This window comes from Podarcis tiliguerta, assembly GCF_965153285.1.
Source record: "Podarcis tiliguerta genome assembly, chromosome: 2".
NCBI lineage: Eukaryota > Metazoa > Chordata > Lepidosauria > Squamata > Lacertidae > Podarcis > Podarcis tiliguerta.
This window is the reverse complement of record NC_139535.1, coordinates 79561002-79587360: the sequence shown is the minus strand read 5'-3', so window position 1 is coordinate 79587360 and position 26359 is coordinate 79561002. Positions and strand designations below refer to the sequence as shown.

General features: G+C 48.2%; 1 protein-coding gene and 1 long non-coding RNA gene across 3 annotated transcripts; one reads left to right on the top strand and one right to left on the bottom strand.

The window, feature by feature from the left end:
- Window positions 1–841: 841 nt before the first annotated feature.
- Window positions 842–4273, bottom strand: LOC310673100. 2 transcript variants are annotated; one of them, XR_014508850.1, is made up of 3 exons: window positions 4013–4273; window positions 3477–3580; window positions 842–2619 (listed from the first exon to the last, which is right to left on the bottom strand). It is a non-coding gene; the product is annotated as an uncharacterized lncRNA (long non-coding RNA). The 2 variants fall into 2 exon arrangements; XR_014508851.1 differs by having other exon boundaries at window positions 881–918.
- Window positions 4274–4430: 157 nt separating this feature from the next.
- Window positions 4431–26038, top strand: MAN2B1 (mannosidase alpha class 2B member 1). Its single transcript, XM_083430731.1, has 24 exons — window positions 4431–4574; window positions 7290–7392; window positions 8786–8959; window positions 9774–9967; window positions 10077–10209; window positions 11043–11185; window positions 13072–13188; window positions 14247–14329; window positions 15412–15532; window positions 15736–15814; window positions 16233–16342; window positions 16699–16806; window positions 16999–17115; window positions 17495–17707; window positions 18472–18569; window positions 18796–18913; window positions 20045–20163; window positions 20247–20348; window positions 20756–20843; window positions 21117–21197; window positions 21808–22044; window positions 23022–23171; window positions 23425–23527; window positions 25552–26038. Exons 1-24 carry the CDS (start codon window positions 4458–4460, stop codon window positions 25671–25673), a joined length of 3030 nt encoding a protein of 1009 aa, XP_083286857.1. The 5' UTR covers window positions 4431–4457; the 3' UTR covers window positions 25674–26038.
- The last annotated feature ends 321 nt before the right edge of the window (window positions 26039–26359 follow it).

The following is a 26359-nucleotide window of genomic DNA, read 5'->3' as shown; positions in this document are numbered from 1 at the left end:
GCGTGGACAGGCGGAGTCCCCAGATCCCGAGCGGTCCCCCCCGTCATGTGGAATAACGACTCAAGACAACATGCTATGGGATTAAATTGGCCACATAAATTTCAAATGTGGGTAGACCTTGGCTCAGGCATTGGGCGTTCTCCCTCCCCAGTCCCCAGCCGGGGACCTAGGGAGCATCAGGGTTATCCAGTGTGGGGGGGGGGATGGGCCGGCTCTGGAGAACATATGTTCAAGCAGAGATAGCCGCCCCCGTTACGCCGCCACTGCAGGGGAGAGCAATGACGACCTTTCGGCCTACGGTCAAAGCCTCCCTTCAGAAACCCCTTTAGCGGGGAACCCTGGTATCGCCTCCGCAAAGAGGAAGATGGACTAAAGGATTCCGCCCAAGGCCTGATACTGCCAAAGTTGTGACATTTTGCTACAGGAAAGGCGAAACCTGCCAATGCAGGGAAATTCCTTTCCGGCCCTTTTAACAGCAACCTTAACGTAGCAGCACCCGCATACCTGTGAAGAAAAGTTAACCTGCAAAATAAGACATTAACTGAGGGTGGGTAGGGTGGGAGAAGCTCTGGAGCCAAGTGAGGATTCCCAGGTAAGATCCTCCCTCTATTGTGTGGGCTGGGCAGGTAATCCCTCCCCTACCTGGCCTGGTCTCCTTGGCAACGCTTCCCCCAGGTGGGATTGGACAACTGACTGAGGTAGGCGGAGACCTCCAGGTATCCCACCTGAGGGAAGGGAAGCCAAGCCTATGCTGATGGAGCCGCTCCAGATCTAGGGGCTGTGCGCGTCCACGCAAAGGGCGCCCCCGTTTTAAGCGGGGAGCGGTCATTATCAGCACTGTGTAAGGATCTGTCTTGGGACCAGCTGTGCCTTCAAAACTAGCTGCATGTTCTCTCCATTGCTTGTAAAAGTGGAAGGCTAGAACATGCAAGAGACTCTTCAGAAGATACTGCTCCTGTGTTGCTCAACGCATGAGCAGCTAGTAACTAGTCTCTACAGGAGCAGCATGGCAGCCTGCACCAATGGTGCTTTCCAAATGCTTCCTCATGATCTGGAGCCCCAATCACATGAGTGCAGAATGGTGCTTGTGTTGTTTGTGTGAAGATTGGGAGTAGGACTATTCAGCATGCCCCTGCTCCTGTGTTGTCCAGGTTTCAGGACTTGGAGAGCTCATGGGCAAGACCTCTTCCATGGTCCCCGCTCCCATAGTAAATATAGTGCTGCTCTTCTTTCTTGGCATTGCTGCCACCTCCTTGCTTGCCAGGTCAAACGCCAGCAAGTTAGCAAGCAATCTATTGTTTTGCCTCACGACTGCTCTCATCTGGGTGAGAATGAGAAGTGGGCAAATAAGCAGGCTGCAGTGGTGAATAGGAGAAGAGGTGCAGGAGCCTGGCTGGGGTGTGGGCCCTTGGCAGATACTTGACCATGCTGACCACAGACACCAGTGTTAAGCAAAATGTGGGTGGTATCTTCTGAATAAAGTTAGAATGGCAGGAAGAACTAATGTGAGTATTCTCTGGGGACAGCACATTATTCTACAGACATTGACCTAAGGACTAGAAGGGAATTTTGCTACACCTCCCAACTTCTTCATGGATGTTCTGGTTCTATAATGAAGTCTCCAAGGAGCTGTCAACCAGAGTGTTAAATTTAAAAAAGGAAGATTTATCACTAAGGTATGGCATCTCTCTCACACACACATTCACTTATTTCCATTAAGAATGTGAATAAAATGTTTATTATTCCTTGATTTAAAATATAGGGATGCTGGCCAGATTAATTTGCTTCAAGGACCAAATTTGGTGTGTAGGGAACCTGGATTCTAGCAGTGCTTTAAGATGCTGTCAGTTTGGCACCTGTAGGTGTGTTAATATGGGAGCAAGAAGAGATAGCCGTGGGCTCTTGATGTTCATGGAAGAAGCCAGTAACATCCCAAATAATGGCCACTAGTGGGGCTGCTTTTGACATACGCTGGAACTAACAAAGCCCCACTTAGAGTTGGCAATAAGGGCAGTGTGTCTACATTTCCTTTTATAGCATTTGCATACCTTTAATTTGAAAGGTTTTACATGAAGGTAATAAGCCCCACTGCCTGTATGATGGCTGCAGAAATCTAAACTTGCTTTTCAAGGCCTTAATTGACCATACTTCAACACTAATGGTTTACCTAAAGCTGGAGTGAAGCCATAAACTATGGCAACTGCGTAGCAACTACACACATTATTCACTGCATATCCACCTCATCAGTCACCCCATTACTATTCAAGCACCTGGGGAAACTGTTCAGTCTGGGAGCCTGGACATATGTTTATGCATTCACAAGGGCAGTTCTGTCATTGAAAAGGTAAGTTTCAGCATCAGTTGCCACATGGTGAGTCAACAAAAATCACTGCCCTCTCTAGCAATGCAGGTTGTCTTTGGCATCCATCTGTCTTGAGAGACAATAGAATGTGCCTCCAGGGGTGAAGTCTGCAGAGACTGGTAACTGCTGCCTCCTGCGTTGTTTCTGCTGAATGACCAGCACTGAAGTGACCTCTTTGGTGCAAGCCTGGGCTGTGCATATGGAGGTCCTGGGTCAGCCAGACAACAAGACCTCATTCTCAGCCTCACTGATGTGATCTAAAAGAAACCAGAGAAATACATTTGGGACGAGCTTGGCTGCAGGAGTTGCTGAAAGGAGATGTACAAGGCACCATCCAACCGTCTTAGGGACTCCACGGATTTGTGTAGGATTTACTCCTTAGCCATTTCTTCTCCCAAAGATGTCCCACAAGGCAGTGGGTATGGATTTTTCCTTGGGGTTTACCCCTGAAGCCTTTATCATGAATGAGTATAGCCACAAGGTATTGGAGGTTTAGAATCAGCGTTTTCCTTCTCCTAGATGGGCTATCTTCACATGTACATGAGCCCCTCACACCTCATTTCCTTCTACAGCATGTGCAGTAACTGCCTTCTGGACTCTTGGACCCACTGTTGATCTCATCCGCTTGATCTGCCAGAGCCTGTCTTCGCATGCAGGGGAAGTCCTTAACTCACTGAAGGTTTGAAACTGATCAGCTTCCCTCACCTGGTTTAGCCAGTTAATCAAAGCCATTTCCTGGGATGTGGCTGCTGTCACATGCTGACAGATTCTATGAAGTTACCCAGAAAATAAAGGCCAAGCTAGTAGCGGAGACAAAGCTCTATTACTTGGTAACTCAACAGAAAAAGGAGATGCTAGCAGTTTGGATGTGCAAGTTCACAAAGTGGTGTGCTGGCTGTCCCAAGAATACTTGTCGTAAGCATCATCTGGTGCTTGGATGAAAAACAAAAAAGAAACTGTCAGGCCTAGCCAAAAAGACACCTCTTAAATCCTACATCCCACATCCATTACCTACTAAAAACAAGAGAGAGTGACGTCTTAGAAGTGGTATAGATACAAACACTGTGACTGCAATCCTATGGGAATATATCTCATTAAACTCAGCATGACTTACTTCTGCATAGTCATGCACAGGATTGAGATGTATGCGTTTGTGTTGCTGTAAACAACCTGGATGGAACCAGTATCCTGTTAGCTGTACGTAGGTTGCCTGGGAAACTAAGGATACCAAAGTAAAAATATTAAAAATGTTTAACATGAACTTTGGTTTCCCCCCACTTTTTTATGGGAAGGAGGATTTGAGTCTTTTAACATCTAGCAGCAAAAACCCATCCCAAAGAATATCCCTATTTTCTCCTGATGGGCGGGAAAGCAATTTATCATCATTCCCTTCCCATATAATCCACAAAAGAGCCTTCCAACCACATTCCATTTCCCCCCAAAGCCCTACTATACTAAGAGACTGAATAACAACACTGGACTACACTGAAGGTTTGTCATACACTATTGTCTCACAACAACAGCACACACCCAGCAATATTACTACAGCAGTACTGAGTTTCTCTGCAGGGCTAATGCAACCCACACTTTCTCGACCACAAAGCAATTCACTGCAGTACAGATATACTAATAACATGGGGCAGGGCTTACATTTGCATTGGCAGGTTCAATTTAAAAAATGTAGATATTGTTATGAGTTTGAGTGGAGGAGTAGACTGCAGACGGAGACCCTTCTAATTCTTGGAATAGCCAGGCTCACTTAAGGTCATTAAGGGACCAAAGGGGATGACTCTCTGCCAGAGGACAAATAGGTTCGCCTCTCTCCCTTGGCAATGATCAGACCTAGAGGAAAAGCATCAAGCTTTGCAGTTTTACGTTTCCTACTTCCTGCACTCGACAAAGCAGGCGCTCAATTAACAGTCACCGCCCACTCTTCCCAGCCAGCCAATTGCAAGGGCTCCGTCAGCCTCGCGCAAAGTTAATTGAATGAGTTTCAAAGCAGGGCCGCCCACCAATCGCTTTCGTTTTCCCCCACCCACGGAAGGCGTGGCTTGCCCGGAACCCTGCTCTAGTTGTCATGTGAGTGGCTGGTCACATGACCGCCTCTCTGGCAACTGCTGCAGGAGCTGCAGCTATGGGGCTCCGCTCGGGTTTGGTGTTCTTGATGGGGGCAGCGCTGGTGGCGGCAGCTGCGGCGACATGCGGCTACCAGGTAAGGCGGTCTACGTCTGCACGGCTGTTATGGGGAAAGCTAGGGTGTCCCACTAAATTCTGGGTTCTGGCGCCGAAGAATGGAGAAGGTTGTGCGGAAGGTTGAGAGGCGCGGCGGTCTAGGAGGTGCCTATATGGAGAGAGTGGGATTCGTGAGGTCTAAATGAAAAGGGAGGTCGTACGGTGTGAGGAAACGGAGAGGATCCTCCGTTTAGGCTGCTCAAGAAAAAGATCGTGAAGAATCACTAAAGAATTTTATATGGTATTCTGCAGGAGTGCAGCAGTAGGGATTTATTTAAACCCAGAGTCCTTTTTGTAATCCATTGGGCAGGAAAACTGAGCAAAATTAGCAAGGTGACCTGCTATGAATACGGCTAGGCCATTACTTAACTGAAAAGAGGAAGCCTGGAGGATTCTGTAAAGAAAAACCCTTCGAGAAAGGAAGCACCCTGACTGGGGACTCAAGACTATAGCTCCGTCATTCGTCGTAATTCGTCTGAAATAACTGTAACTACTGTATAACTATTTAGCTCCTACAGCTGCACTCCCTATAAGGATGAGCTGAAAGGAGCAAGAGAGCTCCACTCTGTAAATTAGGCACGAGTGGATGGTAAGAGGTAGTTGCTGAGGCCAGAATACTCGCAAAGGAGGAACCTGAGCAAGGGGGTGGGTTGTAGTCACGAGAAAATTGTCAGATGCACAAAGGAAATGGGGGTGGGAGGTGTGGCCAAATTGGGAAGATTCAGCTACAGAAGAGACTCTTTTTGCATCTGGGACTGCCCACACAGTTCAGGTTTTAGTTTTGGTTCAGGGCTGGAGACTAAGAACGCAAGATTTGCCCCACTAGACCACACCAAGGTCTGTCTGTTCCTAACATTAACCACCTATATACTTTTGATGGTCATTTCTGAATATCCAGTATTCTGATGCATCTGAGCATAATTTTATTGAGCTAATTTAGGTGTAGCTGACATTGTGCTTTGCAGATGCTGTTGGGCTACAGTTCCCACCATCACTAAGCATTGGTCATGCTGACTGGCACTGATGGAAGTTGGGAGTTCAACACCTTCTGGAGGACACCATGTTTGCTGCCCCTTGATTTATTTTAAAGCTATGTAGGCTAGTGGTCATAATCATATTCAGCGTTGGTTAATTCCATAGGCAGTGTGACAGAGAACCACCTTCAGCTTTCCACTGCTGTCCCCAAGGTTGTTTGGATGGAATCTGCTAATCCATTCTGTCTTTCCACAACTGCAAATCTCCCAGAGAGCTGATGATTCTTATTGTGTAAACACTGATGTTTTTGAGATGGGTTGAGAGCGTGGGCGGATTAGGGATTCAAGGCTGAGCACTCTGGAAAGCTGATTCAGTGTTTGTTATTTCCCAATTAGCTATGTCCTTCATGTTTGATTTGCTACCTGACTCCCCTATCTACATAATCTTGTTCCCTGGGCAACTCTTAGTCTGAATACTGAGCAAACTTAAGTCAAGGTAAAATTCTTCCTTCCTGTCCCTCAGGTTCTGGGAAATGGCTTCACTGAAGGTCAAATACTTATCTTTGCACTCCTGATGCTCCTCTGTTAGTAAATTCTGTGCCTATGCACATCCCCACATTGGCAGCACAAATGGTCAGCTTCACATAGGCAAGGCACAATAAACTGAGATCAAATGCCAAGGCCAGATTGCTCACGAGGAGCAAGGTCTATTCTTGGAGTAATGAAGTCCAGGCAACCTGTGAGACCTATAACACCTGAAAGTGGCAAACTGTTTCTGTTTGCCAGTGCAGCACAGCAGAAACATTCTAACTGTTAATCTGAATGTCCTCACTTTGTGGTTTCCACCCTTGCCTTGAGCAGCATCTTTTGACCCTCCAACCAGAGCTCCGCATTTTACATGGAAGAGAGTTGTGTTAGTGCAAAGATTAGTGCTAGTGCAATGGAGTTTCCCCAGATCTGCTTTGGAGAGTGGGAGAAACTGGGGCAGATTTATGGAGCATGCAAGGCGAAAAACATTCCACCACACAGGGAAAAATCTTAGCTCTGACAGAACATTATACTTAGCTCTACACTGGGTACAACCCTAAACATTTTAGGCATCAGGGTTGTCTCCTCTCAAGCTTTCAATAGATAATATATATTTATTCTGCCTTAAATTTTCATGAATAACCTTTGATTTCTGCTGTGTTACTTTAAGTGCTTCTATTGTGTTTTTTGCGAAGTGTTTCTCTTTTTTATCAACTGATTGTATATTTTATTGTTAGCTGCCTTCAAGCCTTGTGCTAAAATGTGAGCTAGATTTTTTTTTAATAAATAAAATCAGTACTAGAACATTGTAGACCTCATTATCTGCTGTTCTGAAATCTTCTGAATTGTGCTTCTCTACAAGCAGCAAGGAATTCTGGATCCCAGCTATTGTAAGCAAAGGGTTTATATTTCAGTAGAAAAATTACTATACCACTGATACTGTATGCAAAATGTTTAGTTACCAATAGTATTAGCCAGTAGCGCTTCCCTATCTTGTAGCTAGCAGGAATTGTTTCTGCCTCCTTCACAGTTATACTGAGTTATACTACCTGTTTAGATGACTGTGGCTTTCCTGTGGCAGATTTTGAGATGTTTCCTTGTGTATATATTGTCTCTCCTGGCTCAGAAATGCACTCACTCTCTCTCTTTCTCTCTTTCTCTTTCTCTCTTTCTCGTTCTCTCCCCCCTTTTAGTCCTGCCCAGTGACGAAGCCTGACATGCTCAATGTTCACCTTATCCCACACACACATGATGATGTGGGCTGGCTGAAGACTGTGGATCAGTATTTCTTTGGAGGTGAGTTGAAACTGTGAAGTAAGCTTGTAAGCGGTCTCACAGCAAGGCCTGGCAAAAGGCTGTAAGTTTCTAGGATCTGTACTTTAGGTTAAGCAAGAGCCCTTCTCTGAGTTTAGTGTTGAGTCTATGAAACGTGGCTCTAGGCATAGTAGACCAGTGTGGACATGTTTGGATTACTTTCCCTCCTTGAAACGGGGGATCGGTGCACAGGGCTGGGCTTCCTCGCCTTTTGACTGACTGGACCGTGTTGGGGGAATGATGCCCTAGTGGAGCAAAACCTTGTATCTCATTTCCAACAGACAATTGCAACAATCCTTAGTGTTTATATATGCCATAAAAGCCAGTTTAAATATATTTTCACAAGGTGTGAAAAATGCATGCAGAACTTGTTTAAAGCTCAGTAACCTTTGCAACAGTTCTCTAAGGTGCACACATATTATTCACTCCATATTAGAAATGAGGGTTGAGGTAAAGAGATACAGTGGTACCTCAGTTTACTAACTTAATCCGTTCCGGAAGTCCATTCTTAAACTGAAACTGTTCTTAAACTGAGGCGCGCTTTCCCTAATGAAGCCTCCCTCCGCCGGTGCCCTTCCACTGTTTGGATTCCGTTCTTAGACCGAGGTAAAGTTTGCAAACCAGGACACTACTTCCGGTTTTGCAGAGTTCGTAAACCGAATCGTTCGTATACAGGGCTGTTCTTAAACCGAGGTACCACTGTAGTACCTTCTCTTAACCATAGTTCATAGCTGAGGTGAATTTTTAAATCGGGGGCTTCTTGGCCTACATGTCATGCACTTCATCTTTGTGTTAGACCTGCTGGGTCTGAGCTGTAAATTGCTGTTCTAGTATGGAATTATACAGCTTCTCATTTGAACAAGAAATCCATATGCTGTTTTCCACTGCCTCTGAGAAGAACCCACTGGGAGATAAGCCTTAGTGCTTTCTACGTCAACATCCTGTTCTGAAGGCTGCAGGTTGGTGGGTGGATTTTGCATGTTTCCTTTCAAGGCCAGAACAGTGCCACAATTGCAGATATTAGTTGTGACAGCTGTTTGACTGAGGAATGACAGGATATTTGTATGGTGCCACATAATGTGAAGTTCTCTGCAGGGATGTACGGTACATAAATAAAATAAACAAACACAACCATTAAATGGGGAGTTACATAAATATAACAAAAAATAACATACCACAAACATAAAATTAAAACAAACAAAACAGAGGCCCGGATTATCTCCTAATTTATTTAAATATGAGATTCTGCTCTTGGTTGTCTTCTTCAGGGGGGGACTTTCTTCCATCTACCCAGTGCCTGGAGACTTTTTGGTCCAGGCGTGAGCTATCCGATTCCTCCTCAGCTTCTCCCCATCCCATGTCCATTGCCTTGCAGTCCGCAACGACATCCAGCATGCTGGGGTGCAATACATCTTGGACTCCGTCATCCCACAGCTATTGGCTGACCCCAGCAAGCGTTTCATCTACGTGGAAGTGGTCTTCTTTGCCCGCTGGTGGGGACTGCAGACTGAAGCCATGCGCCAGGCCGTGCGGCAGCTTGTTGCGGAGGGTAAGTGTGACGGGCAGAGTGGGGCTCCTGTCTCCGTTTCCCACCTGGCTTCTCTGTGCGCATAAGGAAAACAAGGAGCTCTTTGCCTTTGGGGGTGGGGGAGCTTTCCTGAGGGAGAGTGGCGAGCAGGGAGCCAACTAGTTACTGTTTTATTTGTTCCATTTGTGAAACGTCTCAGAGAGGTTAACAAGGAAAAAAATACATAAATGTATGGGTTGCCAAGGCAGCAGAGCAGCTCAAAAGTCTTGCTGCAACTGAGGAAATGAAGTGAGTGGCACTGCTTACACTTGGCATAACCCAGAGAGCGCTCTCTTTCTGCCCCGCATCTGTGCAAAAGCATGCAGATACAGCTTCTCCTGCTTTGCTGTTCCTCTCACTCCCTCTCCCATCTGCTGTGGGGCAAAAGCAGTGCCCTGCTTTCTCCAGTAGGCTGAGGTGGGAGGGAGCAGGGTATCAAAAGCCATGAGAGCGGAGCCTCCTTTGCTTATTTAGGGCAATAAAGAGGCAAGAGGATATTCTGGGCTGTGACCGGGCAACCTGGCCTATTGGACTACAATTCCCATCATGCCTGACCATTAGCTAAGCTGCCTGGAGTGATGGGAGTTGTAGTTTGGGACCCAGGTTGTAAGAACACTACCCAGAGGCTGTTTGTGGCAGAGGCTGCCAGTTGCTTTTTCACACCTGCTGGGGCTGGCTGTCACATCTCCGCTTACCTGCCTAAATACCTCTTGCTCTTCTTCAGAGCAACAGTGGAAGGCAGCACAAGTCTTGTCCTGATGGCCTCTCTTTTTTTCCCCCCTCCCCTCCTTGGTAGGGCGCCTGGAATTTGTGAATGGCGGGTGGTGCATGAACGATGAAGCAGCCGTACACTACAACCCAGTCATCGATCAGATGAGCCTCGGCCTCCATTTCCTGAAAGAAACTTTTGGCGAATGCGGCCGGCCCCGTGTGGCCTGGCACATTGATCCTTTTGGGCACAGTCGGGAGCAGGCCTCACTGTTTGCACAGGTCAGCCTCTGTTCCCAGGATATTGCACACAACAGCTACAGGATTGTACTCTGTGTCTCCTCTTCCAGTCACTCAAGGCTCACCCACTCTCTCTTCTCCTTCCCTCAAGATGGGCTATGATGGTTTCTTTGTGGGCCGCATTGACTACCAGGACAAGGCCCAGCGCGAGGCCTTGCGGGAGATGGAGCAGCTGTGGCGTGGAAGCGGAAGCCTGCCTCCCCCTGCTGCTGATCTCTTCACTGGTGAGTAAGGCTGACTTGTCTGACATCTCTTATTCTGATGGTCCCCAATGTAGTGCTCATGGGCACCATAGCACCCTAAAACACCACCCTTGGTGCCTGCCAAGCTCCCCTGCCCCTCCCAGGGTTTCTTTAATAACTAGGGCAGGGTTGGTTTGGTGGGAGATTGTTTGGGTGAGTATAGCCTGGCTGTTTTGGGGAAGTGTAACCTGGCTTAGTTTATTGGCTTTGTATTGGGGGGTGGGCTGTACAGGTACTTTAAAAGCTGGGGTGAGGAGGTATTAGTATGAATACCCTCTGTGAATTGGGTATTTTGTGGGGCTGACAGCAGTTTCATAGATTTCCAAAATATGCCATGAGCCCCAGAAAAGTTGGGGGTCCCTGCCCTGGCCAACCCACCAACAAAGCAGCTTAGTGCCTCCTGGGCAGCAAAGTTGTTTCCCCAAGCAATGCAAATGTAAGACTAATCAAATAAGTATAGAGACAGGAGTCTTCTTAAGGATCCTCTTATCCAGCCTCTCTCAGTAATATCGGTCTTGACTGTGTCTCAACAATTGGTGCCATGTCTCTCTGTTTCTGTATTAACTGTCTCTTTTCACACTTAGATATTCCCAATTCCGATTCCTCAGTAAAGTGCATTTATCCCAGTACCTTTTGGTAATGCTCCCCTTGTTCTATTCAGCCCTCTCTCTCTCTCTCTGGGTGGTTCTTCCCCAAGATGGCTCTCGGCTTCCTCTTTTGTTGAATGTGGCCTTGTAGGATTCACCCTTCCTTTCTCATTTACCCAGAACATTGTGGTCAGAAAGCTCCCATTTCTCCCAACTCTCTCTTGGCAGGTGTCCTGCCAAACGGCTACAACCCTCCCATGTCTCTTTGCTGGGATCAGATCTGCTCGGACAACCCTATTGTTGACGACGACAGTGATGAGAACAACGTGGAGAGTATCGTGGCATATTTCTTGGGGACGGCGGCGGCTCAGGTTAGAGCAAAGGGGACCAAGGGTTTGCAGCTCTGTCCTTAGTCAGGGGAGGGGAAAGGGAATTAGTTTGCTAACAGCAAAGATCTAAGACAACAGGAGACAACCACAGGCCTGACTTGACCCATTGAGCCTTCCCAAGTAGCCTGCCAGCCCCTGACTTAATTTTATGGCAGTGCCACCATGAGGGTTGGGAGGAGGAAGGGTTGGGAAGTGCACAAAGTGAGGATGGTGTAGCTATTGCACATATAATACAGGAAAAATATGGTTCATAGGCTTTCCTTACTGAACTTCACTCTAAACAACTTTTAAAAATGAAATTACATTCAGATAGTTGCATATTCCTTATTCTGGTCCTAGCCCTAAAGCTTGATCTAAAATCTAAGCTCCTCCTCTTCTCCTTTGCAAGCCTGCATTAGCCTTGGACTATTTGCTGGAGACAAGGGATTCACACATCCATTCTCTTCAGTAGCTAAGAACAAAGAGGGCACCCCACCCAAGATGGATGCCTACAGATTAGCATATGCCATAGACCTGTAATACAACCCTTTTCTTATGACTCTGAGCTAAACATCTTGTGACTGAGCTACAAAGATACAGCCCCACTTAATGATTAACTTGCTAGGCAATTCTTCAGCTTCATGGAAATTCCCAGCCATGCTTCACAGTGCAGTACAGGCATATTATACATTTCCATTTCCATGTAACTTCCATCTCCAGTGCAGTATTGGGTGGGTGGAGAAGTTTAATCCTCCCAGTCTATCACAGTGTCATAAAGGGGATGCAGATATCCCATCCCTCAGCTGAGACACTCTGTGTCTGTGTGTGTGTGTGTAAAGACAAAGACTGCGGGGGTTTTTTTTGTGTGTGTGGTTTTTTTAGGGCGGCTCCCATTGCCAACTCTGGTCCCACCTACTCTTTTTAGTCCACTTTTCATAGGCACTTTCGGAGGATTGGCAACAGGGCCTTATGCCCCCTAGGTCAAAAAAGCACTCCCCACCTGACGTAAGGCAACCTGTGGGTCATTTCTGAAGCTGGTGTCTCACTAGTGCACAGGATCAGGCCATTGATCCATCTAGCTCAGCACTGTCTGCCCTGACAAGCGGTGGCTCTCCAGGATTTCAGAAAACCCTATCTGGATTTCTATCCCTGCCGGGGATTGAACCTGGGACCTTCTGAATGCAAAGCAGATGCTCTTCCACTGAGCCACAGCCTTTCCCCACACTGAGCAGCTGAGAGCTGGAGTAGCATAATGGCACAGGGACTGAAGTCTGTAGTTTGAATCTTGCCTCTTCCATAAGCTCACTAGGTGGCCTTAGTTCAAGCCACTCTCTCTTAGCCTCAGCCTCTCCATCTGCAGTGGTGGAGGAATAATAATACTTTCTCTACAGAGGTGTTTTAAGGATTGCAGCAAAATAAATGCACACGGTGCTTTGAACTCTCTAAAAAAATATATATTTATTAAATTTCCACAAATTTCATATAAAATTCTAATATATAACTTTTTCTTTTCTTTTCTCTGCTTCCCATCCCATTTTTTGTGGTGTTTTTTTTAATTCTATTGTGTTGCTGCACCCTGTCTTCTTTTATATCAATAACCATAATACAATAATCTCTAATTATTTCAGCTGCTCATAGTTCAAATCCCGCTCATGGATTCATCCTGTTACATTTCTTTAAATAGTTTGAAAAAGGCTTCCATCCATCCATCCATAAAACACAGTCCTTATTAAGTTCTCTTATTTTAGCTGTTGGCTTTGCTGATTGGGCATGGTCCGTTGCTTCGCTTATCCATGGTGCTTGGAGCTCTTGGAAGCGTTACACAAATGCTGCAGCAAGGCTGTTGTGGAGTCAGGAGACAGGCCAACTCCCCGCTTTCTTTCCTTTAGGCAAAACACTATCGCACCAACCACATTGTCATGACGATGGGATCCGACTTCCAGTACGAGAATGCCCTCCTCTGGTACAAGAACATGGACAAGCTCATCAAGCACGTCAATGCAAAGGTATTCCCGGTTTATATTTGTGGAGTCATATTCTGTGCTAAGCTTCCAGACTGTTTTCAAAGGCATACCCACCCCCTGACCTCAGTATAGGACAGCACATTCCGTAATCCAAAGGTAAAGGTAAAAGACCCCTAGATGGTTAAGTCAAGTCAAAGGCGACTATGGGGTTGCGGCGCTCATCTCGCTTTCAGGCCGAGGGAGCTGGCGTTTGTCCACAGACAGCTTTCCAGCTCATGTGGCCAGCATGACTAAACCTCTTCTGGCGCAACGGAACACCATGACGGAAACCAGAGTGCACAGAAATGCCATTTACCTTCTTGCCACAGCGGTACCTATTTATCTACTTGACTGGCATGCTTTCGAACTGCTAGGTAGGCAGGAGCTGGGACAGAGCAACAGCAGCTCACCCCGTTGTGCGGATTCGAACCGCCAATCTTCTGATCAGCAAGTCCAAGAGGCTCAGTGGTTTAGACCACAGCGCCACCCGCATCCCTATAATCTGAGCAGGAGGCCAGCAGGGCATAGGTTTCTCAAGCCAGGCGGTTGCATCTGGCAGTAGCCCCCATGCCTCTGCTGACAAAGGTGGGTCAAGCTTTGGACCTGGTCCTTTTGCCAGGGAACCTGTGGCCTTCCAGGTGTAGTTGGCTTTCAGCTCCCATCAGCTCCAGCCAGCATATGGATGGCGGGAGCTAGAAATCCCCATTCCTACCTTAGAGGAAAAGCAGCCTCTACACACACAGTGAACAGGTTAAACATAAATTACTCCAGTAGTCAAATGTCACATTGACGCAACCTCAGCCTTGCCTAGGCTGAACTTCAGTGAAAAACAGAGAGGGAAAGCCTCTCTCCTCCTTCCGCCAGTCAGCTCTGGAACTGAGAATGAGCCTCTTTCCTCATTCACATGCCATATTCTGGAAATATAGAGAGATATGACTTGGACCACGCTGAAAGAAAACTAGAGCTGGCATCGTGCCCTGTCTTTGCTGCATAGCCGATACATGCCCTTCCTTTCCTCAGTGAGCGCTTGCCTGTTAATTTCCCTCGCTTCTCTCTTGCAGCAATTGAACGGGAGCCGCGTCAATGTCCTCTACTCCACCCCAAGCTGCTACCTGTGGGAGCTCAATAAGGCCAACATATCATGGTGAGAGGGCTGGGTCTGGCTGGCTGGGCCGCCCGTGTTTGCAGCAGGAGCATTTCCTTAGGGGCTGGCCGCCGCCTCCTCTTCCCCAAGCAGGTGCTTAATTCTACCCCTGCGAGATGGCTGCTGAATTCTAGCAAGAGAGGGTGGGTTTCAACTGCATGAGGGCTGTCTGTTTGATAGGACGCAGCATGTAGCTGTCAGAGGCACACCCTCCCCCCTCAAAAAAGAGTGTTCTTTTCTATAGATTCTTTCTAGGCCCAAACCTCTTTAGTGCCTGTTTCCCACTGTTGAACTGGGAGGGTTCATCTGGCCGCCACACCTGCATCCCTGCCATCTGCTTCCATCTTTTTTGCGTGTTCTGTGGGGTTAAGGCCTTCTTGTTCCCCAGGCAGCTTGGTGACTTGAAGGAGTCCCCCCACGCTCACCAGGCTGAAGATCTAAAGAGAGCACAAATGCTCGCAGAGAGCACAGCCTTCAACAAAAGGGGAGAGGGTCACTGTAGTCCGAAGCAGATTGCTCTGAAGGCACAAGCATTTCCGCTTGCCTGATGGAGCCAGCTGCTCCCTTCTCCCTCAGTGTGCTGTTCTGGGGATTCTCCTAACCCCCACCCTCCTCTGAGCCAATTTTCAGGGCTGAGGAGGGTGGGGGGAGAAGCCCCATTGAGCTAGTGGAAGTTCTTGCAGGGCTGGAGCTCATTACTTGAATCCCTCCCATTGATTTTATGTGCAATCTGAATTGCTTAATGAGCTCATTACATGCCAGTAACCTTCACCGTGTACTTTGGGTACATAGTAAAGTGGGATTATTGCTAATATTAATCATCAAAAGCTTTTAGTGTTTTACTTGTCTAGCCTTGTAAAGGTTAGCCACTTCCATATCATAAGATGGAATACAGGGGCTGATAGACACGCAGTCAGTCAGTGAATCCCTGGCAGAAGATGGATTTGGCCCTGGGACGCCTCTCTCCATGTCTTCACATCCTGTGCTGACCACCTGCCGCAGGCTCCATTTGAGGTGCAGGGGAGGGTGATAGGCCATACACAGGTATAGATCTTGGCTGAAATGAAATCTGCGTTGGACAGGACTGTGAAATATGACGACTTCTTCCCATATGCTGACGGTCCTCACCAGTTCTGGACAGGCTACTTCACCAGCCGCCCGGCTTTGAAACGCTACGAGCGGCTCAGCAATAACTTCCTGCAGGTCAGTGCTCAGTTGCAGGGGGGGAGGGGGGTTAGAATACAAAAAAATGGAGTATTTTCCTCCCACAAGATATGGAGGGGAGAGGCAAAGAACCAGAACTCCTGGGTCCTGGTCCCGCCGCCATCACTGACCCCTTAGGCTCAGGACATACCTGACAGGCGAGCATTTCTCATGCCTCTGATGCTGTTTCTTTACTTTTGCAGGTCTGCAACCAGCTCGAAGTGTTGGCTGGCGCACAAGCAAATGTGGGGCCTTACGGCAATGCCAGCAGTTCTGTGCTGCGTAGGTGAAATCATGAGGGTTTCGGCAGGGGTGGGTTCATCCTGATATTACAGCAAGAGCCAGGAAACAGCAGTAGCTGCCATGGTGGCTATCAGAGGGTCTCAGCCAGGATCTGGTCTAAATTCTGAATTAACTTGGAGAACATGATGATTATTTGTAATTACCTGGCCTTCAGCCTAAGATCCCAGGGCGGTTCACAACATTAAAGCATAGTATTACAAGTTCAAAGCAATGTACAATGACAAAAATAAGGGGAGTCGTAAAAGTATACACTTGCAGGTGTCAAAAGCCAAGTCAGAGGGCAGTGGTGTCTGTATTGGAGAGCCAGTGAGTTGGGGTGGCCACTGTCTGCATGTGTGAGCCAGCCTATTGGGGTCCCCTCCCAGTGTCACGTGACACGCTCCTCTTTTTCTTGCAGGTCAGGCCATGGGAGTTGCCCAGCACCACGATGCAGTGACTGGCACAGCAAAGCAGCATGTGACCAATGACTACGCCAAACAGTTGTCTACCGGCTGGGATGCCTGTGAGGTGTGTGCTCTGAACCAAGAAAGTGGCCGCCCGATGTATCTCACATGCAGATGTATGTGAGCGTTACTGAATGAAAAGATGGAGGGCAGCCCTGGCTCCTCAGTCCTCTGCTCTCCTCCAAGATGTTTGCTGATGCCTTTCCTAGACCTGTATTTATTTATTTATCTGGATCTTGCTTGTGCGATGTTCTCTTTGCTGCCCTGGACTTCTTTTGGGTGGAAGGGTGTGTACAAATATATAAATGCGTGAAGTTGCTCTGTTTTCAGGACCTTCCCTGGAGATCTCCTTGTTATGTTTCCGCACCTTTGCACAGGTGGCGAGAGTGGTTAACCTATAGCTACCGTTTTCTCTGGCAGGTTGTGGTCAGCAATGCCCTCACCAGTCTCGTTGGAAGCAAAGAGAACTTCATCTATTGCACCTACCTTAACATCAGTGTCTGCCTGCTGACTGAAGTTGCCTCTACTGTAAGGGACCATCATTTTTGTCTAGTCCCTTATCCCACTGAACACTTGAATTCTGTAACTTCCCTCTTTACCTCCAAGCATCAAGGGTTGTGCCTTGGAATTCGGGGGGACCTTCCAACACCGTCTCAGTTGGCTGGGCTCCTCTTGCAGTCATTCATTCCTTCCCTAACATGTTGCTCTCTGCCCTTGCAGTTCATGGTGATTGTCTATAACCCTCTGGCCCGCCCTGTGGGATGGAACGTCCGGCTGCCGGTGAATGGAAGCCATTACTCCGTTTTAGATCCTAGTGGCCAGGCTGTTCTGAATGAGGTAGGAAGGAAACAGCCCCTGTTTCCCCTGTAGCTGGGGATGCTTGAGGGGTAGATAGAATTGAAATTGGCACTGTTTTCCTCACTGGGGCTGCCCGGTAATGAAACATTTGGTGGGGTGGCCAACGTAAGCCAAAGCTCTTGCCAACTTCCCAATCCTCCCCCTGCTGCAAAAATGCAGCTAACAGAGGGCTAATTGTATCAAAACTAAACATCAGTGCTTGTCCACTATCTTAGTGCTTCTCTACTCAATGGCCATGAAACTGATGTCCCATGTTGTATGGAATATCACAACACCAAACTCCCCTGGGTTTTTCAAGAGACGAGTATCCCTTCCAGGTGCTGTGTGGAATGAAGAACTGTGCAAACTTTCTTTCCAGGTCATTCCCGTATCAAATTTCACCCGTGCTGTTCGGCGTGATCGGGGCGATGCTGTCAATGAGTTGGTGTTCCGGGCATCTGCCCCACCGCTGGGCTACACCACTTACTCAGTCTCTAGACTGCCCGGCAAGGAGCCAGCGCGATCCAGACTGCTGAAGAGGTTGCCCCACCAACCTGGAGCAGACCAGCTTTCTTGGTCCATCCAGAATGAGGTATTCGCCAATCTCACCCTGACATTTGGCTGACTCTGCTTTGGTCTTCCTGGCCTGGTCTTGCACGCTCTTTTCCTATGAGGCACAAGCCTTTCTTAGAAAACTTTCAAAGGGCAATTTGTTTTTCTCAAGGAACAAAATATTATAACTTTGAGCAACAGAGAAAGCAGAGATTCCCACACCTGATTCCAGTAAGTGGTATTCAGCTAAGAGTTGGCTCATTGTAATTCATGGATGTGACTAATTGAGGTTAATTAACTTCAGTGGGTTGGTCTATCCTGAGCAAAACTTGGTTGAATACTACCAGATATCTGGATTTTCAGTTCTCCATTCCCAAATGTCCATTTTGGTGTAAACTTTAGACTATTCTTTACAAAAGTGTTACCAGACCCCTGAAATCGGGGACAAACTATGAGTTCAGTCTGTAGAAAGAAGTATAACCCAAATCTATGAACTAAGACCAGTTCAGGAACAAAACAAGCTTTCTTGAGAAGTCATCTTCCTTGGAGACATTTGAGAAAAGCACTGAAAAGAAATCCATCAGAGGCAGCTCCCTTGTTTACGACTTGGGTAGAATGAGATGACCACATGATATACTTTTTCCTACTTTAAAACTTTTGTAGGGATCTGTTTCTTGAAAGCAGACTTCCCTGGAACGACGTCACATCTTTTCATGCACATCCAGACTAAGAATCTTTTCCAGACTGCATCTCCTACAGCAATTTTTTTCCTTTTCTCGTTCGCTCCTCCTCCTCCTTTCCCAGCATCTACGAGTTCTGGTTGACCCCAAAACAGGACTCCTGAAGGAGATTCAGAACCTGGATAAGAACATCTCGTTGCCAGTGTCTCAGAACTTTTTCTGGTGAGTTGTCTTCTGCTTTGAAAGGGAGAAGCTTTGGGAAGCAGTGTGGAGGGGAGCTCTCTACCTGGACTTCCTGGCTGCGAGCTGGACTCTCGCCTCAGTGGAAGGTGGATATTAAAGATGGGCTGGCTGTCTTTATACTTTCCTGCTTGAATTATTGGCAGTAGTTGGTGGGGAACTTGTTATAGCTGCATAACCGGTTCTGTCCACTGGCTGACTTTTTCAGGTACAATGCCAGCGCTGGGAATGAAGAGAACTCCCAGGCCTCTGGGGCCTACATCTTCCGCCCAGACACCTCTCAGACCTTCCCCATTGCCAAGGGAGCCCAGGTGCACCATGTGAAGGTAGGAAAAACCAGCAGAAGACGGTACAAATACCGGCTGAGGGACGGTCATAAGCCTAGAAGGGCTGCTAGCCTGTCCAGGGAACTGACCCCGTCACCAAGGGCCTGAAGAGCTTTGGATCCATTGTTAGAAGGATGGTGGCCACATCCAAGCTGGCTCTCTTAAGTGGTCTGTACCCTAAATCCCACGTTCATTAACAGTGAATCCCACAACCAGAGCATGCTGAATGTCTTGTATGGGCATTTTTGCATAGTTTGGGCTGCAGGAACAGTGTTGCCTTGCCACTGAATGCTCAGCGTTTCACTGTGGCCTAAAGAGACAGAAGAGAATTGAAGTTGCAGCGTGGAGCCCAGGAGATGAGAAAGTTATGGCGATATAGGAGAGAATGAGGAAGAGATTGGAAGCTGTCACAGCTCCCAGCCCCGTTTTCATGGATGTTTTGTCATGTATATTGCTTTTGAGTCTTCATGTTTTACCATCCACAACCAGAATCTTTTTGTGCAATTATTCTGCACAAATACCGGTTCCATTTTAATTTCTGCAGTTGCCAGGGCTTGGTAGTGAAAACGGGCTTTGTTCCTCCTTGGATTTCTGCTGGTGGCTCTTGAGTGATTGGGGAAGGCGGATTCTGCTGCCAGACCCCAAGACTAGAAGCATCTAATATGTACAGCAGGAGTGGCTAACCATTTCCAGGCCAAGGGCCACATTGACCCTTGGACAGCCCACCAGGGGCCAAAGTGGGGAAGGCAAGATCTGCTGTTCTCAAGGCTGATACTCAGAAGACTTTCCCCATCAGCTAGTCTACATTATTTAAAATAAGTTTATCATTGCCAGGGTTTTGTGCGGGGAAGGGGGAAGCTGCATGTTAGCCTCCTGGCTTATAGCTCATGCCTATGCAATTTCAAGCCTAAAGTTTCTCATGTATGTGTGGCAATAGAGTGCCCTGGACTACTTTTGTATGCCCAAAAGCCAACTTCTGCAATTCCCTTCCTCCTTCACGCCACCCCCCCGCCCCCCGTGCACACACAGTCTCCCCAATCCCATCTGTGCCACTTTTTATCGATAGAAGGGGCTGCATATTGATGATAGGAAAATTATAAATAAAAGCTGCATGTGTCTCTTATCTGGCAGACCCAAGTGGTGGAGGAGCTGTACCAGAACTTCTCTGCCTGGTGCTCCCAGGTGGTGCGACTCTACGCTGGGCAGCCGTACGTTGAGCTGGAATGGACGGTGGGGCCCATCCCTATCGGGTGAGTGTTAGGAAGCTGGGGGCAGGGGTGGGGCCTTCCCCTTCTCTTCAGAGTACATCTCTGACCTCCGGGTTGTCCCACAGTGACGGTCTTGGCAAGGAGATCATCAGCCGCTTCGAGACAGACCTGCAGACTGCTGGCCGCTTCTACACAGACTCCAACGGGCGTGAGATCCTAGAGAGAAGGTACTGGCGGGAGCAGCAGGCAAAGTGAAGCATTTGTGTCTTGGGACTGTCCCTCCATAGCCTGGACAGGAGCAGAGGATGCTAAGAGCGCAGGGTGCAAGCTGCTCTTTCTCCATCTTGACTCTTCCTCTCCCCCATCTCCCAATAGATGTGTAACGGGGAGGATAATACTGGCTTATTGTAAGAAATTCTAAGACAATAGACATGCACTTAGGAAGAAGTGTCTTAACGTAGTTGCTGCCGCCAGCCCCTTGGGTCCATTTTGCTCTGCCTCTACCCTTCCATGTTTTGTTTTTCCCTCCTCATTCACAATATCTGGCTGGGTGTGTCTGGGTTCCTAACTGGCTGAGGAAAGGCAGGAGGTTGATATTCCCCTTTCTCTTCTCTCTCTGCTCACCCTGGTGCAGGCGCAACTACAGGGCCACGTGGAACCTGAGCCAGACAGAGCCTGTGGCCGGCAACTACTACCCTGTCAACAGCCGTATCTACATCAAGGTAATGGCACCCCTTGCGCACTGTGACGGGCCCACCAACCCGCACAGCGTAATTGTGGGAACAGGTGCTCCTCTGTTTCCAGTGAAGGTTTGGGGCAAAGGTGGAGGGAGAGGGCTGTGGGTTATGTTCAAGTGTGGTGGGACCGGGGGCTGAGAGAAAGGGCACCCCTGCCCTGCCCTCCTGTAGCACCTAGTGAGCAGTGTGGCAGGAGGCTTTCTTAGTGTACACACGCATGCAGCTCTGTCCTCTTGCTTGCTCTTGGAATCGCTCCAGGACCAGAAGGTGCAGCTGACGGTGCTGACGGACCGCTCGCAGGGAGGCAGCAGCGTCTTCGACGGCTCTCTTGAGCTCATGGTGAGCGCAGCAGGACTTCCAAGTAGCAAGAAGGGCAAACTGCCTCAGTGTCAGGCCCAGGAAGAGAAGGAACCACCGTCAAGTAGAGAGGCCCTCATAGGCCGGGTGACTGGGGGCATCCAGAGAAAGCAGAGAGCTACCCAGTCGGGAGTCACTGAGGATGTGCAACTTTCACATTTCCTTCTGGGCAAGCTTTTGAAGTCACCATGCCAGTGGTGGGCGGGGCCAGAGGCCAAAGTGGGTGGAGTAACAAATGCTACCTTTGGGCTTGTTATACCTCTGCATCCTGTATCCAGGCCTTATCAGACACTCGGGCTGCAAAGCAGGGGCAGGGAGGAATAGGGCCTGAGGTGGAAAGACCTGAGGGTGGGGGAGCCCTACATTCAGCCCCTGACCCTGATGTTGCCCCCCCTGCCTTAAATAATAGCAAGGCCAAAGCTTATACTGGTGACTCCAGTGAAGGAATTGCTGGTACTTCAACATCCTAGAGTGGCAAGCCCACTTTGTAGCACCAGGCCCTGTCAGCTGCAAGGCAAGCAAACCAGCCCGACCTGCAGTCCTTCTCCCAACTTGCATCCCCTCTCCCCCTTTCCTCCTTCGTGGTCTTCAGGTACATCGACGGCTGCTGCATGACGATAGCCGGGGCGTAGGGGAGCCACTGCTGGAACCTGGCGACTTCCACCATGGGCTGGTGGTGCGGGGTCGCCACCTCATCCTCTTGGACACAGCAGAGTCGTCAGCTGAGCAGCACCGCCTGTGGGCCCAGCAGGAGTTCATGGCACCACAGCTGGTGTTGGCCCCTGGCGAGGGGCCTCCATACCAGCCTGGCCAGGACAACGTGAAGGAGGTGAGGGAACGGTTGGGAAAGCAATGTAGTCAGCTGGCTGTGGCTGCCAGTTGCACGCACTCAAGGCCTTGCATATGCAGCTCTGTGGGCGAGCTCATGCTTGGCATGCAAAATGGTCCCACCTCTGGCTAAAGAGGGCAGAGCTGGGAGTGGTCTCTGCCCCAACCTTTGGAAAGGTGCTCTCATTCAAAGTCAATGTGTTGATGCTCACCTTTAAAGCCCTAAATGGCCTCGGTCCAGTATACCTGAAGGAGCGTCTCCACCCCCATCGTTCTGCCCGGACCCTGAGGTCTAGCGCCAAGGGCCTTCTGGCGGTTCCCTCACTGCGAGAAGCCAAGTTACAGGGAACCAGGCAGAGGGCCTTCTCCGTAGTGGCGCCCACCCTGTGGAACGCCCTCCCACCAGATGTCAAAGAGAAGAACAACTACCAGACTTTTAGAAGACTTCTGAAGGCAGCCCTCTTTAGGGAAACTTTTAATGTTTAACAGACTACTATATTTTAATACTTTGTTGGAAACCGCCCAGAATGGCTGGGGAAACCCAGCCAGATGGGCGGGGTATAAATAATTTATTATTATTATTATGGTACTAGGCTAGATAACCCATGACTCTCCAAACAAGGCAGATTCTCATATTGCTCTACAGGTCTGGGCCCAGAATATCTTGGGCAACACATTTCTTTGTATAAATCACATCCCACCCACTAGTCCACAAAACTTTCTTAGGAAATGATGTGATCCAAAAAGAACAATTCATTGGCAGGTGGGGACACAGATGTTGTATTCTTAGAATGTGTTTCTTATTCTTGAGCCCCTTTTACTGACTTTCACAACATATTTGTCTCACTTTTTTCTTACTTCATTGCTTTGAAATGGCTGATCAGTAAAGTAAAAGCTAGTGAATCTCAGCTCTGTTGTAATTGGGTAGTGTCATATTACGATGCTTGTCTGATTGACTCTCTCCTTCCCCAATCCCAGTTCTCTGCTCTGCACCAGGCTCTCCCTTCAAATGTCCACTTGCTTACGCTGGCCCAATGGGAGCCCGACTCCATTCTCATCCGTCTGGAGCACCAGTTTGAAAGGGGGGAGAGCGTCAATGGCTCCATGCCTGCTGTTGTTAACTTGCTGGTAGGTCTCTTTTGTAATATTCTTCACATCCCTTTACAAGAAAGCCTATAAGGCATGCCAGCATTTATTTCTCTTGTCTTGCAGATGAGGGAAGGAAGCTAGCTCACAATGAGTGGCTTACTGGAGGCACTCTAGTGAATTTATTGGCTGTTTAAGGAGTTTAGCACTGAGCTATAACTTCAACTAACAGCATGATATGGAATCTCTTTGAGTTGTCACCATATCCTGTATGGCTTTTATCTCCACACCCTAGAACTTGTTCTCATCTTTCAACATCATCAGTGTGCAAGAGATGAACTTGGCTGCTAACCAGAAGCTGGAAGACGTGAACAGGCTGATCTGGCAGCCAGCTGAAGGTAAATCTTCAACTCTGAATGTGGCTACTGTGACAGACTTGATGGGCCATATCTGTTGCTATAAAGGGAAGATGGCCGGCGGTGACCAAAAATCCCACAAATCACTGGGCAATACCCTCTGCTAGATCCATTGAAACCAAGTTACTTAAGTCAAATCCATAGACTTCAGTGGGTCTACAATGCATGCGACCATGGTGGCTCACTACTCTAAACTACAGTAGCACAGAACCCATCTTCCTCTGAGGTAATCCTTCACACCAACTATAATAATTGGCTATGTCTGTGCTTACAGCACTCAACTGCTTTGATCCTTGTGTCCTAAGCAGCAGAGGTGTTCATAATGACAACAGTTCATATGTATAAGAATGCTATTGTGAAAAAAACAGCCTTTGGTCAAGCCAGCCCATTCCACCTCTGGAACAGGGTGAATTTGGCACCATCCTGCTCATGTGACTATCAATTATATAGATAAAGGACCCCTGGACGGTTAAGTCCAAAGGCGACTATAGGCTCATGTGACCAGCATGACTAAACCACTTCTAGTGCAACAGAACACCATGATGGAACCCAGAGTACACGGAGTGGGTGGTGCTGTGGTCTAAACCACGGCGCCTCTTGGGCTTGCTGATCGGAAGGTCGGCAGTTTGAATCTGCGCAACGGAGTGAGCTCCTGTTGCTCTGTCACAACTTCTGCCAACCTAGCAGTTCAAAAGCACACCAGTGCAAGTAGATAAATAGGTACCACTGTGGTTAGAAGGTAAATGGCATTTCCATGCGCTCTGGCTTCTGTCACATTGTTCCGTTGCACCAGAAGCGGTTTAGTCATGCTGGCCCCATGACCCGGAAAGCTGTCTGTGGACAAACGCTGGCTTCCTCGGCCTGAAGTGAGATGAGCACCGCAACACTATAGTCACCTTTGACTGGACTTAACCGTCCAGGGGTCCTTTACCTAATTATATAACTGTCCCCCAAAGCTGCATAAGATCCCAGAATTCCCTGAGTGTCTCATATAGATAACCATGCATCACTGAAACCGTTTCGACCAAACTTACTGTGCAGTGGTTGCTTCTAATGTTGTCAGATTCTGATTCTGGGTGTGTGAATAAGAGGCAAAGAGCCTTTCAGAACAGTCTCCCCAAGGCAGAGGGGCTCAGTCCTGTTTCTTTCCCCCTTCCATTGACACTTGAAATCCCATAGGAAGCTGCCTAATATTAAGTCTGACCAGAGGCTCACCTGCCTCATTACTGTCTACACCAGGGGTCGGCAACCTAAGGCCCATGGGCCACAAGTGGCCCATGGCGGTCGTTTAACCAGCCCATGAGCTGCCCCTGAACCGAGCCGCCCGCTCGGCGAATCCCTGCGTGCTGCGCTAAACCAGTGCAGCACGGGGACTTGCTTTCGCAGCACCAGAAATCACGGGGGGGGGGGGTGTGCCCATGGAAGGATCTCCGCTGGAGTGAACCGGGCCCAGGCAAGGTAAACCTTACCAACCCCTGGTCTACACTGCCTAGCAGCAGCCCTCCAAAGCTCCAAGCAGCAACCTTTACTAGTTTTACCTGGAGGTGTTGAACCTGGGGCAAAGCAGATGCTCTCCCAGTGACCTATGGCCTTTCCTATTAGATTCCTATTAGTTATCCCTGCTGTAGCCTACATGAAGATATGAAGCTACTAGGTGAGGCAGAAGGTGTATGCCCTTTTTTCCACCAGCACTGTTGCAGGGATCTGTCCTTCCTTGTTATAAGATTGACTACCCTTGCCAGTTAGCTGGTAATTATCTGCATGTAACTCACAGGCTTTCCACTAAATGCTAGCTATTGACTCCCAGATGCAAGGGACTTGAAGCCACAGGATCATGTATGTAAGTTAAGACCAATTGCATTAATTAGTCGACCAAAGGTACTTGTGCCATTGCTTATCTACTTCATTAGATGCACAATTAGTCCTATTGTTTCTTTCCAAAAGCATCTTATTGACAAGGGACTGGGGTTCCAATATTGTCTTTCCTAAACTCCTTCTATCCACAGGAGCAGCAAAACAGCAGTCCAGAAGCAGGCTGGACCCAACACACATTGCACTGCAACCCATGGAGATCCGGACATTCCTGGCTCGTATTCAGCACAAAACAAGGCCTGGCAGAGAGATCTGAGCAGAGGGATTAATGTTCCACCTCTTACTCCGTCCAAATGGAGTTGCGTCAAGCAAGGGCAGGACACTGGAGCTCTTGACAGGGCCTTTTCAATGGAGATGAAATGATTTCTCTCCAAGCCAAGACATTCTCGTGGAGAGAGGATTCTTTTAGGCTGCTAAAAGGCAGTAGAATCAGCTTCTGTGAACTTCTGCAATGATTTTGGTGAATAAGGGATCACTGTAAAATGCCTTTAGACTCCCTTTTCCTCCACACCTGCACACCAAAGAAACTTGGATCATTTTCAGGGGAGGGTGTGGAGATGGTGGAGTACTTGGGCTACCGTAAGTGCAATCATTACCTTTTCAATAAACCACTTAAAAACACGCTGCAACATTCTGCTTTTAGACCCCAGTCTAGCATCTAAGTACAGTGGTACCTCGGGTTACATACGCTTCAGGTTACAGACTCCACTAACCCAGAAATAGTGCTTCAGGTTAAGAACTTTGCTTCAGGATAAGAACAGAAATCATGCTCTGGCGGTGCGGCAGCAGCAGGAGGCCCCATTAGCTAAAGTGATGCTTCAGGTGAAGAACAGTTTCAGGTTAAGAACGGACCTCCAGAACGAATTCAGTTCTTAACCCGAGGTACCACTGTACACAATAAGAGGGTGAAACAGGCAGTTTTGTTTCTTTTAACATACCATC

Coding starts and splice junctions, on each gene's coding strand:
- MAN2B1 (XM_083430731.1), top strand. CDS start 4,458: ATGACCGCCTCTCTGGCAACTGCTGCAGGAGCTGCAGCTATGGGGCTC. Junction 20,844..21,116: donor ACAGCCGTATCTACATCAAG/GTAATGGCACCC, acceptor GAATCGCTCCAG/GACCAGAAGGTGCAGCTGAC. Junction 21,198..21,807: donor ACGGCTCTCTTGAGCTCATG/GTGAGCGCAGCA, acceptor CGTGGTCTTCAG/GTACATCGACGGCTGCTGCA.